Here is a 14,601-nt window from a genome sequence, read left to right as displayed (position 1 = left end):
AAATTTGAGAATATCCCCCCAAATTCTATTTCTTAAGTTGCCAAATATTTGAAAAGATGCAAATCTTACCTGGAGTATTGTTTCTTAAATAAGAAATAAACACCAAAATTACTATAACGTTAGCATTAGGCATTTCATTTTTAAGGCTTTCAATATTCAGTCAATCCTTGTTACTTAGACTCAGGATTTGCAAATTTGCCTACTTCCTAAAATTTAATTGTAACCCCAGAATCAATATTAGTGGATCTTTCAGTCACGGTCATTTGCAGATGTGCAGAATGGCAAAAAATGTGAGTTGCCAGATGTGCATATTCCCAGCTGAGGTCGAACAAAGAAACACTCTGCCTTCTTGTTTTAGCTCCCATACTGTAAATGAGTATTCTTTACAGTTTAGTGTCATATTTTCCACATTTTTGTGCTTTTTAATTAGTAATTCTGGTGTTTTAAAATGGTTCCCAAAATGTAGTGCTAAAGTTCTGTCTAGTGTTCCTAAAGCACAAGAGGAATGTGAGGTACCTTATGGAGAATAAACTTGTGTTAGATAAAATTTCTTCAGACATTAGTCATAGTGCTGTTGGTCGCAAGTTCAATGCTAATGAATCAATAACTTCTATTAAATAAGATGTCTTTACATGCAATGCAGTAAAAATAAGATCATGTACGTATCGGTTGATGTGGATGCTAGACCAGCAGCTCATAGCAACCTAACCCTGTTATGTCCTGTAGGATCAATGATTCAGTATTTGTTAATTCAGTGTTAGCAGTGACTTTATAGAACATAAATACCATGAATAATGAGAGCCGATTTTATTTAAAATTAATTCTGAAAATATTTTGCCTCTAACATTTTATCAATCATGGAGAAAAGTCATTGTTTATGTGAGTATAGCTCTATGAAAAAACAGACTGTATTTTTTATAAATTCATATTGATGGCTAATCTATATTTTATGATGACGTTATTAGGTAAGGAAAAGGCACTATGTAATGGTGAGACTGATTGATATCAAGACTGACTGAAAAGGCACCATGTAAGTAATGGTGAGACTGATAGGAAATAAAAAGACACAAATTGAAATAGTATCTGAGAAAATCCGGTCACCATCTTGAGCTATGCGAAAACCACTGACAGGCAGGTGCTGTGTAGTAAGTGAAAGCAGTGGATAGAAACCTCAAGAACAGTTTGCACCAGCAAAATGGTTACTTGCTTTAAAAACAGATTTTTAATTACCCTCTCTGTGGTACTGAGGTATATGTTTATAATTGGCTTTGAAGTACTGTTAATTAGGAGATCATTTCTAAAGACCTGAAAACATTTAAATATATTTTATTATAAAATCACTAATATCAAACTTGAAACTGTACGATTATAAGAGTTCTTATTAATATGACAGAGTGATTTACTTTTTAAGCCAGTGAACCAGGAAATGATGATCAGCTTCCACTAAGGCAGCTATCTGTCGCAGCAAGTGAGCATAGATGACATACGTAGATGTATTACTGAATTGAGGATTCTGAAAAAGATATGACAGATAATTGTGTTAAAATTTTGTTAACGTGTGAAAGGAAAGACACTAAGCTTAATGAACTAAGTGGTACATTAGGAAACTAAATTTGAGATTATGAAATACTGGGTGAAATCCTATAAAACAATAATCTATTTGTTTAATTATTTAATTAACAGAGATTTCGATTTTGGCTGTGGTATAGCAGAAAGAGCATGAGCTTTGAAATTAAGACAGATCTGGGTCTGAGGACTGATTCTATCACTTAGGCATGTTCCTTAAACTTTGATTCTCAATTTCCTCATCTTTAAAATAGGAATGATGGGGCGCCTGGGTGGCTCAGTTGGTTAAGCGACTGCCTTCGGCTCAGGTCATGATCCTGGAGTCCCAGGATCGAGTCCCATATCGGGCTCCTTGCTCAGCAGGGGGTCTGCTTCTCCCTCTGACCCTCCCCCCTCTCATGTGCACTCTCTCTCTCAAATAAATAAATAAAATCTTTAAAAAAAATAAAAATAAAAAATAAAATAGGAATGATAATAGCTATCTTACTTGTTCTAAGTAGTAAAAAAGAAAATGTATGTAAGGCTCCTAGCTCCGTGCCAATCACTATCATCCAATTAAACAAAAAACCTGGTTCTTCCTTGATTAAAAAAAAAAAGAATGCTAGAAAAATGAAGTAAAAGCTGGTTGTGAAACTTCTGCCACTGTGAGATGAATTAGGTGCATGTCTCACAAAGAACAAGGAGAGAGCCACATCACAGCTTCGGACAACTTTCGAATGTCAAAGGGACACCGAAGGAGTTGCTCGAAGCCTCTAGTTACATCTCTACAACCTAAACTCTTATCACAATGTGCATTTCAGAACTTCATGGAAAAAAATAGTATCATTGAAAAATAAACTGAAATTGTGGGAACTAAGAGAGCACCATGTATTTTTCACAAAACTGACTTCCTGGCAAGGACAAATTCACAATCAGAGAGTGCCTCCTGCTGAGAGCCACCCCGAGTGGTGCTCGTGAGAAGGTATCATGGGCAGAGCTTACTGCTGACTAACAGTCTCACTCCCAAAATCTGAACCTCAGTTGTCATTTCTCTAGCTTTTACTATCTACATACATTTCCTCCCTTTCTTCTAGTTTTGCTTTTGTCCTTCCTACCCTCTACTTTCCCTTCTTATATCTTTCAACTACCTCTTGTCTACTTAACTTCTTTTTCCCACTTTTACTTTTTTCCTTTCTCCCCCTTCTTTTATTCCTACTGTCCATATTTCCTTTTATTGGACATAATATTTAACTAAACACTGTATCTTATTTAACATAATTTTTCTTACCTTTAAATGAGATAATAATATACACAAACACCTTTTGTAAATTGTAAAGACTAATACAAAAGCAGTATGCTAGCTATGTAATAACATACTTCTTTCTCAAAAAAATAATACAAACTAAAAATTGCTTTTCATTTGTCTGGACCTTATTTTTTTGTATCTATGAATCTGTCTCTCTCAAGGGGAAAAAGTTCATCACCTTTGCTTTAGCAAACATAAGCAATCACCTTGATTTTTCCATTAGAATTCTAATGGAAGCATTTATTAAAAATACCTAGAGAAGTTAGAAACCTACTAGTTGGGAAATAAAAGAAAGTTCTGCAGCCCATTAAAGCTAGTTATAAGAGGTTGACTGGAGGAAGAAAAGGTGCTTCCATTCTGCTTGTTCCTGAATACCACAGCAGAAAGGCAAGAACTACATTAAAATTTTAATCCCAAAGATAATTTAGCTTCCCATTGTTTATTTGTTATAACTTTAGTGCTCTGGTTACACTATAATCAAAAAATATCAATAATGTTGCACAAAATAATACTTAGTACTTGATATCATTTCCCTTAACACATGCATAGACTGAGATTTGAATTAGACAACTTTAGTTCTTGCTTTCTTACCTGTAAAAGTATAAAATATGCTCTAAGATCATCTTTTGTTCGTGGACTGTACAAGAAATAAACATAATTGATTACAGATTAGTATTTAATCTTAAAGCATCTAACAAAAAATGATTAGTACATGTTTTTGTGAGAACTGCATTGGTAAAAGCCAAAAATGAGACTTAAGTTAGTATGTATGATTACTGAGACAGTAACAGATTCATAATATGCTGGGAATATAGGTTCTTCTGTGCTTACTCTTGGCTGGTTCTGAAGACACCTAAAAGATGAATTAAGTAGGGGTGCCTGGGTGGCTCAGTTGGTTAAGCATCTGACTCTTGATTTCAGCTCAGGTCAGAATCTCAGGGTTGTGAGATAGAGCCCTGTGTCAGGCTCTGCACTCAGCATGGGGTCTGAGATTCTCTCTCTGTCCCTCCCCCTACTTGTGCTCTCACACGCTTTCTCTCTCTCAGATAAATAAAGAAAATCTTAAAAGAGAAAGGTAAATTAAGTAGGCTATAACATTTATGAGGTAAATATCATGACTAACTTGGGCAAGAGTTAAGAGCCTGATGAATAATCAACAATTTTAGAATACTTATATTTTTGTTTTAATAAAGGATAGTTGATATTTAAGAATACTGATGCTCTGAGGAAAGAAAATACGCTTTGTTTATATATCTATTTCTGAAGTGATAGATATAGAAATATCTGCAAATCAAATCACATGGTAAATTCATCTAGTATGTTTCTAATTAAATTGGAAATTAAATTAATATTTGAATACCTCTGAGATGTAACTAATTTGTAATTTTTTTTCATGTTAATCTGGATTTTCACATTGTCAAATTTGACCAAGAGTTTTTGTTATTCCCAAAGCTGATGAGTGTTTCTTTCTCACCCTCTCAGATTCTATTGAATACACTCTCAAAAATACTCTAAAGTAACTTCTTGAATTAAAAATGATTCACCTATAAGATTACCAGATTCAATTCATGATCCTTGACTGGGTCCAAAACCCAGATATTAAAGAACACTTTTGAGACAACTGGGGAAATTTAAATGTGGACCGCATTTTAGAGAGTACTATTAGAAAAACATTAAATTTGTTTGGTGTGATACAGTGTTATGGTTATGTAGGAAAAGGTTATTAAGAAATACATGCTGAAGTAATTAGAGGTTAAGTGTCATGATGTCTTCCATTTACTAAAAAAAATAATTATGCACACACTCATGCACAGGGAGAGAAAGCAAAAAGCAAATGAGGGATAAAATTAACAACTGGTGAATCTAGGTGAAAGGTATATGAGTTTTCATTGTCTTTAACTTTTCTGTGGTTTGAAATTTTTCAAAACTAAATGCTGGGGGAAAAAAGGTTCATCTCCCAGTATCTCCTTGAATTTCCTTTAAGAAAATAAAATGACCAAATAGGGGCGCCTGGGTGGCTCAGTCGTTAAGCGTCTGCCTTCGGCTCAGGTCATGATCCCGGGGTCCTGGGATCGAGCTCCACATCGGGCTCCCTGCTCAGTGGGGAGCCTGCTTCTCCCTCTCCCACTTCCCCTGCTTGTGTTCCCTCTCTCGCTGTGTCTCTCTCTGTCCTATAAATAAATAAATAAAATCTTTAAAAAAAAAAAATGACCAAATGATTACTTTTCTGTTATAATTACAAAACAAATCTGAAAACATAAACCACTGTCCCAAATGTACTAAATGACCTTTACAAAATGTAAAGCTACATAGTCTGAAATATAAATATATAACATACGTGTTAAAATTTGAAATATGTATACACATGTGTATACAGAAATGTTTAGTCAGTAACATTTCTTTGTGGAAGAATTATCTTGACTGAATAATAATTTAAATTGTTTACAAGGTTTCTAAACTATTTCTGTCTATAATAGTCTACATAATTGTCAGACTATTTTCTGAATGGGACTACTGTTATGTTTTAGAAATTACATTTGAAAATATTTTATTTATTTATTTAGTTTTAAGATTTTATTTATGAGAGACAGAGACAGAGAGAGACAGACAGAGCACAAGCAGGGGGAGAAGCAGAGGGAGAGGGAGAAGCAGACTGTCTATTGAGCAGGGAGCCCAAAACAGGGCTTTATTCCAGGATCATGACCTGAGCTGGAGGTGCCCCAATTTGAAAATATTTTAAAACACTCAGGGCAATTCATAAATATTGAAATTCCTGGCGATAGGCGAGCCCTATTTTTTCCATTTTATAGCAATACCATGACAATTTCCAAATTCCTGTCCCATGTACTAGTATTTTAATGCAGTACACAGTTCTGGGCATTGAAGTTGTGGTTGAGATCACAGGCTCTTGCCAGACTGCCTAGGTTCTAATCCTGACTCAGGCACTTACTGTGTTAACTTGGGCAACTTCTTTAACTTTTCTGTAAATTAGTTTCCTCCACTGTGAAATGAAAGTAATCATATTAACTATTTCATAAAATTGCAGTGAAGATTCAATGAAAAATACATGGAAGATTGTTAGAAAGGTGCCTAGCCCATAATAAACAGTCAGTAAACTTTAGATCTTGTTGTTGTTATAAAAAATCCAAAATAAAACAAGACTTTTGGGTAAAGACCACATGCTCCTTTGATAGATAATCACATCGAATTATCATTTAATCTCTCTCAGGCACACTTCTGAGGAGCAGGGTTGGAAAGCAGTGAGAGTGTGCTTATGAGAGGGGACTCAGGCTGGGGCGGGGTCAGGCCACTGGGCTTCCACTTCTCTCAGGAGCTCTCCTACACTCTAAATCTCTCCATTTTCAGTGAAGCACTACGGGTTCAACCAAAACCATATAATTCAAGGAAAATGCAAATTTACTACCGTAATGACAAATTAGGAAAAACGCTATTAAAAATCACATCAAACTATACAGTATGATTTCATTTGTTTCAAAAAGGTGACCAGAAAAAAGATGGCAAAATGTTAACATGTTTACTTTTTTTTTAATAATACTAGCAGTGCCTTTTCTACATTTATGTAATAACCATGAATTTCTTTGAAAATCAGAGCAATGTTATTAAAAAATATGGGGTACATTTAACATTTAATAATTTTTTTAAAGATTTATTTACTTATTTGAGAGAGAGAGACAGAGCACACACATGAATGGGGAGTGGGCAGAGGGAGACAATCTCAAGCAGATCCTCACTGGGTGCGGAGCCCCGATGTGGGGCTGGATCCCAAGACTCAAGATCATGACCTGAGCCAAACCCAAAAGTCAGATGTTCAACAGACTGAGCCACCCAGGTGTCCCTTAACATTCAATAATTTTGATATTATTTTTAAATGGGGCTTAATATAAACATTTGAATTATAATTTAATGGTATTCCTTTGGCTTTAGTAGAAGCTATTATTTAAGTTATATGCTACTTAAATAATATCATTTTAAATACTATGGACTTTTCAAAGTATATTGTTGTGTTCTGCATATCCATTGATATTCGAACATTATCAATTACATTGCCCATCATTCCTTATATAATGATTCAAGATTTAGTTCCAGGAAAAAAAATATTTCAGTAGCCAAACTTACATTTCCTTATATTAGAAAGAAGAAAAACTTTGCTCTAGCTACCAAGAAATCCAAAGCTAAATTTAATGTCCATTTAATTTAATTCTAGGTTACTGATGTAACTATGCATCCCATTTTTATACCACACATATATCTGTACATAACAAATTTTATATATAATTTTAAAGGATTCACAGATCCTGTGAAGCCCACATATAAACCCTCCTGAGAAGTCACAAAACTCAAGTTAAAAAGCTTTGTTGTAAGTGTTTTGTTTTGTTATAAATGGTTTATAATTTCTTTCTGATCTCTGTTTTTAAAACAACTAAAATCTTTTCTGAGAGTAAAATATATGCATATACATTAAAGATGTATGGGATGTAGAAATTATCTATATTGATTAGCTAAATATTAGTTAAAATTACCCTTTCCATTCTCGTAATAGGCTGTTAATGATTCCCTTTAATACTGTCTTCTGAATGTCTTGAGGCTACAGGCAAAAGAAAATCATAAAATAATTAGGATTAGGTACTTAGGTGACTTTTATATGTTATTTATATTTACAGATCTGTTTCAATAGTTAAAATCAGACTTGATGACCGAGGACTGCTTACGGTAGTATGATTTTCACATCTGAGAGCGCTAGAGCACCAATGACATAAGATTACAACGAGAATGCTCCCTGGGATGTGCCGTGCACAGCAAACTGCACAAACGTATATGGTGGCCCTTTGATGACCAACATTGGTTTTATATAACTGAAAAAATTTTCAGTTTCCCTGGATTGGCAGGATAAAATCATGAACACGAGTCCAAGATTAGCATGTTTAACAATATAAAATGACTGCATATATTTAAATATATTTATTACTACCAGTAAAAAGTTATAATTAGCAGGTAGATCCACAATTCATTATTAAGAGCAATGAAATTATGTTCAATAAAAAAATAAGATTTTTTTTCATTACTGGATTTGGAAAAGGCAGAAAAGGCATAAAATAACATTCCTATATAGTTTAAGAATTCAAACACTAAAAAAAAAATCTTATTTCCATTTTAGAGAGTTTCCCCTTGTGTTGTAGATTTAATTTTTTAGTGTCTATAAGACACTGACATCACTCCAGGTCAAAAGAGGTCAAATGTCCTAGGAGTGGAACATTTTGGGTCACAGTATATGTATATGTATATGTATATGTATATGTATATGTATATGTATATGTATATGTATATGTATATGTATATGCTTAGTGTTAGTAAATAATGCCAAGCAATTTTCCAAAATGGTTGTACTAGTTTCATACCTCATCAGGGTATGAAAATTCCAGTTGCTGCACAATATTGCCAATTCAGTACTTAAAAAAATTTTACTCACTTTGAACGGATGTGTAATGTTATTTACATTTCTCACATGACAATACATAATAATAATGTACCTTTTCATGTATTTAATAGTAAAATACTGAGATTAGGAATAAGACAAAGATGTTTGCTATTACTTCTTTTATTCAAAATTTTATAAGAGGTCCTAGCCAGTGCAGTAAGGCAAATACTTACATCTATCCATCCATACATGCAAGATAAAAGGACTGAAGAGGTGAAGTCTCATTTTTCACAAATGACAGGACTGTCCATACAGGAAATCCAAATAAATCTATTGATGCACTATTCGAATTAATGAGTGAATTTGGTATGGTAAATAAAGATAAATATATGAAAGTATTTTTATTTTATTTTATTTTATTACGTTATGTTAATCACCATACATTACATCATTAGTTCTTGATGTAGTGTTCCATGATTCATTGTTTGCGCATAGCAAAAGTATTACAATTCCATCAAAAAAAATCAAGTACTAGAACTAAATGTAACAAGATATGTGTAAGACATTTATCCAGAAAACTACAAAGTATCACCAAGAAAAACTAAAGAAGATCTAAGTAATTGGAGGGATATACCATGCTCATGGATTAAAAAAAAAATGTCCACTCCTCACAAATTCATCTATAGCACTGTGGTTCTCAAAATGTGGTCCCTGGGAACTTGTTAGAAACACAAATGCTTGAGCTCTACCCCAGAACTACTGAATCTGAAACTCTGTATTTTAAGAAGCCCTTCCTGTGATTCTGATACATAGTAAAATTTGAGAACCACTATAGATTCAGTGCAATGCCAATACAATCAAATAGTTTATCTCCTTTTGCTGGCTAAGTGAAGCATGATTTTATTTCAGCAAGCCTTCCTAAAGAAGGACTGGACATAAAAGTATTTTCTGCTTAATTCTCATTTAATTAAAAAAATATAAAAAATACCTAACTTTCTGAGAATTCCAACTAAATTTACTGTACAATTATATAATTATGTTACAAGGTGATTATTACAATATTTGTGTGGCTGCTTTTGAAATACAAAAGAGACAAAGAATTATACTGTTTGCATCTGTTCATAAATAATACTTACAGTATTAAGTAAGGCATCATATACAGCATTCACAAATTTAGCGTTAATCCCAGAGTCTTCAATGGTATTAAAGGAGGCGGTGGCATCTTTCTGCAAATTCAATTAATGAATTAAGTGTATATAACATTTAAGGACTGTTCTTAGTAATTTTGAACCATAACTATTCCTTCATAATTTCTAATATTTTTTAGTAGGATGATGAAAAAGAACTTTTGGGCAAAGTTGCTAGAAAGAAAAATGAATGTATAAGAATTATTTTAATCACTTTTTATTATTTATTTTTTATTATCATGTTCAATTAGCCAGTATAATCACTTTGTTTTTTAAAACTGAAAGAATGGAGTCAAACATCATCATTAGTACAAATGCAAACAATCTTTAAGATATCACTTAAGTAATATTTGTTTGTGATATGTATACTTTCTGAAATTAATATGTATATATGTTTAAACAGCTGCTTAAGTCAATATTAGGTAGAAAAAGAGCTAAGTTATTGTATCTTTTTTGGAAAATTTAAAACTAAAAGTGAAAAATGTGTTTTCTGTGTTATTACCTTAAATGCAGCATTTAGTTCTGGGAAAGAATCAAATGTTGTTAGATAAAAATCATGTACTGCTTTCCAATCTCCTGATGACTTAACTTTTTCCATATCTTCCCTAAAATGAAAACAAACATTAACTATAACAGATAGAAATATTATTCAGATAAAATAGCATTACTTCTTTAAAAATAAATGTCACCAAACATGTAATTTGAAATATTGAAGCTGAATACAATATGTTCCAATTATATAAATACAGTTTATGAACTTATAATTCTTAAATGGATCATGATATTTATTCAGCTTTCCATTTACTTGCTTTTTAGAAAGGTCATTCTTGACATGCTCCTCACAATTAACACTTTCTTTCCTTTACTTCATAGCTAAACTTGAGAAATTTTGTTTACTTTCTCTGTCTACTTTCTCATTATCACTTAGTCCTTCAGTATTCGTTGGATTATTTTCAGTAGTGACATAGCTTTTATGGTTTATGTGTCACATAGTAGATGAAATAATATTTTTTAAAAAGGAAACATTTTATTATTTTATCACCATCTTTATTTCCTTTTGTCTGTTTTAACTCATATTCTCTTATTTAGTGTTGTTTCTTTTGTGGCAACATTACCTACCCCTTATCTGTTATTTATACATTTGTTTTCACATTCAACTTGAGACATCTAGTCTTTTGTGTCTTCACTCTTGACCAATGCCTTACAATGAGCCACAAGTTCAATTTCTCACACAAAAATATTAAATTATGTAGAGTACTGGCATTAGATGACTATACGTCTACATATTAACAGTGAGCTGAAACTTACTGAAAGTCTTTCATAGTTTTGGACTGGTTAGGAAGGACAGATTCTGAAAGAACTGGGGCCTTCATTTCAGATGGTAATGCATCTATAGAAACGCGCTGTTTTTGTCTAACATCAAGGCAAATTGGTGGTAGGTCTCTCACTGTGAAGTATAAAAAAGCATTCAATGTAATTAATAGTAAAAATTTTCCAAATTATAAAATGTCAGGCTAACTCAACATGAGCAGAAAACAAGTGAATTATTTTGTATTGCATTCACCTTGGGATCATATAACAGAAATCCTACCACAGTAAAGGGCATCTCCTGAAGGCTCTATTGCCACCAGTCCCTCCCAACCCCAACTTCACCCACAACAGATATTAGGCCATATCTTAAATTAAAAGTTATCCACAGTAAGATATAAATAAAGTCTATTTCCTTTGTTCCTTTCCCGAAAGTTGTCTTCCAAGAAGTATTTCAGTGAGGCTCAATGTTTTTAGTGTTTATTACCTTTTTGAATATATGTAAACCATTTATTTACATCCTCTGTAATTCTTTATTATAGTTTTAGCTTTTTAAAAAAATCAATTTGCATGACATTTTTCTGTTTTTTTCTTTGCAAATATTTGCCCATTCACTGTTTGCCTTTTTGTTGCATTTCATAATCTTTTAATTGTAAAACAAAACAAATACAGAAAAATCTCACAAAAGGAATGGACGGCTTAATGAGTTGTTACAAGATAAACACCTCTGAAACCATTAACCCGTTGAGGAGTAGAGTCTTATCAAGTCCCTCCTTGCTCCAATTACCCAGATGTTAGACTTCCTATTTCAATTTTAATTTCTTTTTTAGCTCTTTTTCATTTCTTTTTAAATTTTAAACATTTCCTTCTTTTCATCTTCTAGTTCTCTTAAGGCATTATCTGGTATGTATGTTTGCTTTTGTGTTCCTTCTGTTTTATTTCTAAAATTTAAAAAAATATTTCTAATTGTTTCCTATAAGTCCAGTTTTATCACTATATAATATCCCCCTCTCTCTCCAGTAATTTGTTTTAAGTCTACTTTATCTGATATTAATATAGCCACTACTATATATCTTTTCCCATCCTTTTACTTTCAACCTGCCTATATTGTTATATTTGAATTGAGTTTCTTATAGACAGCATACAGTTAGGTCATGTTTTTAATCTACCCTGCCAATCTCTTTTAATTGATGTATTTTAGACCATTTACATTTAATGTAATTGTTGATCTATTAGGGCTTAAGTTTGTCATTTTTATTTTATTTTTTTATATTTTTTAAGTTTTTCCTATCTTCTTGTGGGTTCCTTGAACATTTTTTAGAATTCTATTTGCTCTAAATATTATGTTATATACACAAAACTTATCAGAGTCTACTAGTGTTATCATTTTACCAGTTGGAGTGAAGTGTAGAAATTGTACCTTTTATACCTCTTCACTGTTCTTGGTTTATGATTATCTTATCCTATAGGTAAGGTGTTGTGTTTCTCTGGCTGCTTTTCAGAGGTCTTTAGTTTTCATAGGTTAAATTATCATATGTCTTGACATAGATTTCTTTGGGTTTATCCTGTATGTGGTTTGCTCAGTTTCTTGAACCTGTAGGTTTATATCTCTTGCCAAATATAGGAAGCTTTCAGTCATTTCTGAGTACTTTTTCAGCCTAACCTCTTTCTCCTGTCCTTCCAAGACACCAATGACAAGAAGGTATCCTCTTTTGTTACAGTCCCACAGGTCTCTGAGATAATTCACGTTTTCTTTCTAGTCTATTTTCTGTCTATTGCTCAGACTGGGTAATTTCTATTGTTCTATATTCCAGCTCATTTATTCCTGTCTCCTCCATTCTGCTGTTGAGCCATCTACAAGCATTTTATTTTGGTCATTGTATTTTCTCAAAATTGTTAATACTTCCAAACCAACCAAACAGGTGAATATTTTATATACTCTAAATTCTACAAGGTGAAATGTACATATGTAGAATTTAATTCTACTCTTATGTAATCAGGATATATTTTCAACTAAGCAAACATAGCTATTATCTAATCATCACGGTAGGAACATAGCTATAAGGTCTTTCCTTCCTTATCCACTCACCCAATCAAATATCTATTCTTGGATCTATAACTTCAATAAACTAAGATAAATTTCATTAGTGTTAGGGTATATTTTACAATAAAATATCTTTCATATTAGAAGTTACTACAGAGATGCCAATTTCTTATAATTAAAAGCAATGATTTTTGACCTTTACTGTATATCAGAATCACATGGAGAGCTTGTTAAAACACAGATTACTAGACCATTCCCCAGAGTTTGTGATTCAGTAGGTCTGGGGTGGGGCCCAAGAATCTGTATTTCTAACATGTTACCAGATGATGCTGATGCTGCCAGTCTGAGGGTCACACTGAGAAACACTGTTTGGTATTAGGAGAGAACAATGGTGCTGACAGTACAAAACATTAAATGACTTTAATTCACTTCTATAACTGATTTTTATACCCTTTATTAAATACGGAAATATCCAATTTCTAGTAATTTTTGCTTTAGGCACGTATTGGACAGAGGTTCAATTCATTAGCAAGTAAAATTAGGTATTTCTACAAATGATTTCTTATGTTTGGAAATCTTTATTAGTAAGAAAGAAATGGGCATCTCAGCAGCAAAGAAACAGATGATAGTCTCCTCTCTCCAACACTAGTCTTGTTACTAGTGAGGCTCCTCTACAGTTTTTCTTCCTCTTCACCAGGCTTACCCTTTCCTATCCCTTCCCACACACCTTTCCCAACCTGGCTATAAACACCCACTATTAGATACACACAGACTCATTCAAATATAAATTAACTTATTCACTCACAGAGCATATATACACATTTTTATACCCACTCATTTTTATTAATACCATGCTGAGGTGGAAGAAGAGTGAAATTTTAGTTAGTAAGAGAACTGCATTTTGGCAAAGCCTGAGAGTGGGAAGATCTTATATAAGAGAAATAGTAATGCTAAGGCCAAGAGGATTATAGGGTGAAATTAGAACCAGAGGCCCAGACAGGATTTATTTTTAGGTCACAAGGTAACTCAGACTGAAGAATAATACAGAATGTTAACGTACTATGTAAATGGTACTCGAGTCAGAAAGAAAGGCAGATCGTTTGCTCACATTAGTGAATGAAAGCCAAACTACAGAATGTGACATTCAGCTATTAAGAAAGGAAGAACAACAGCTCACAGCTGCTCTCCTGTCCCTAAATACCAAGGCATTGTTTCCAGAGACAGGCTTTCAGTCTGTTCTCACAGATGGTTATTAAAATCTAATTCAAACGAGAAAATCAATAACTGTGGTGATGAGAGATTAATTAAATCTCATCTCACTGATATTATAAATAGAACAGGCAATTCTTTGTTCTATCACATGCAGGTTTTTCTGCAATATAGAATACCATAAATACACTGAAAAAAAGCCAAAATATATTTATCAGTGAAAACCTGTCATTTTGGTTTCATTCAGCCAATACTTGGGAACACGGAGTGCTAAACTGATAAGCAGTAATCATTTCCCTTGCTTTTAATATAGTGCTGCCAATTTTAGTTGGTTGCTTAGAAACATTAAGTAAAACACTTGAAGCCAGTGCAAGAAGAATAAGAGCTCTGGTGGGGGCTGGAAGTGTACTGAAAAAAACGTGAAGATCATAATACAACTATGTATAATGGTGTGAGATTATCAGCCAAATTTTGCCAGCTCACTGTTTTCAAGAAGCTATCATAAGCTGACTCTGGTTGGAAACTAGTAATATGTGGTTTTCCACAACTGTAGCCACCAAAATTA

At 32.9% G+C, this 14,601-nt stretch overlaps 1 protein-coding gene across 1 annotated transcript in view; it reads right to left on the bottom strand.

Annotated features, from left to right (window-relative positions):
• HECTD2 (HECT domain E3 ubiquitin protein ligase 2) overlaps nt 1-14,601 on the bottom strand; it is a 72,129-nt gene that overhangs the window by 23,779 nt on the left and 33,749 nt on the right. Inside the window, 6 exon segments of the mRNA XM_021700278.1 lie at nt 1,404-1,513; nt 3,443-3,488; nt 7,393-7,457; nt 9,425-9,514; nt 9,978-10,080; nt 10,784-10,922. Of these exon segments, the coding sequence (XP_021555953.1) occupies nt 1,404-1,513; nt 3,443-3,488; nt 7,393-7,457; nt 9,425-9,514; nt 9,978-10,080; nt 10,784-10,922 (553 nt within the window).

Source organism: Neomonachus schauinslandi, chromosome 6 (genome assembly GCF_002201575.2).
Source record: "Neomonachus schauinslandi chromosome 6, ASM220157v2, whole genome shotgun sequence".
NCBI classification, from domain to species: Eukaryota; Metazoa; Chordata; class Mammalia; order Carnivora; family Phocidae; genus Neomonachus; species Neomonachus schauinslandi.
The sequence above is the reverse complement of the archived record's forward strand: the minus strand, read 5'-3'. Positions and strand labels throughout refer to the sequence as shown.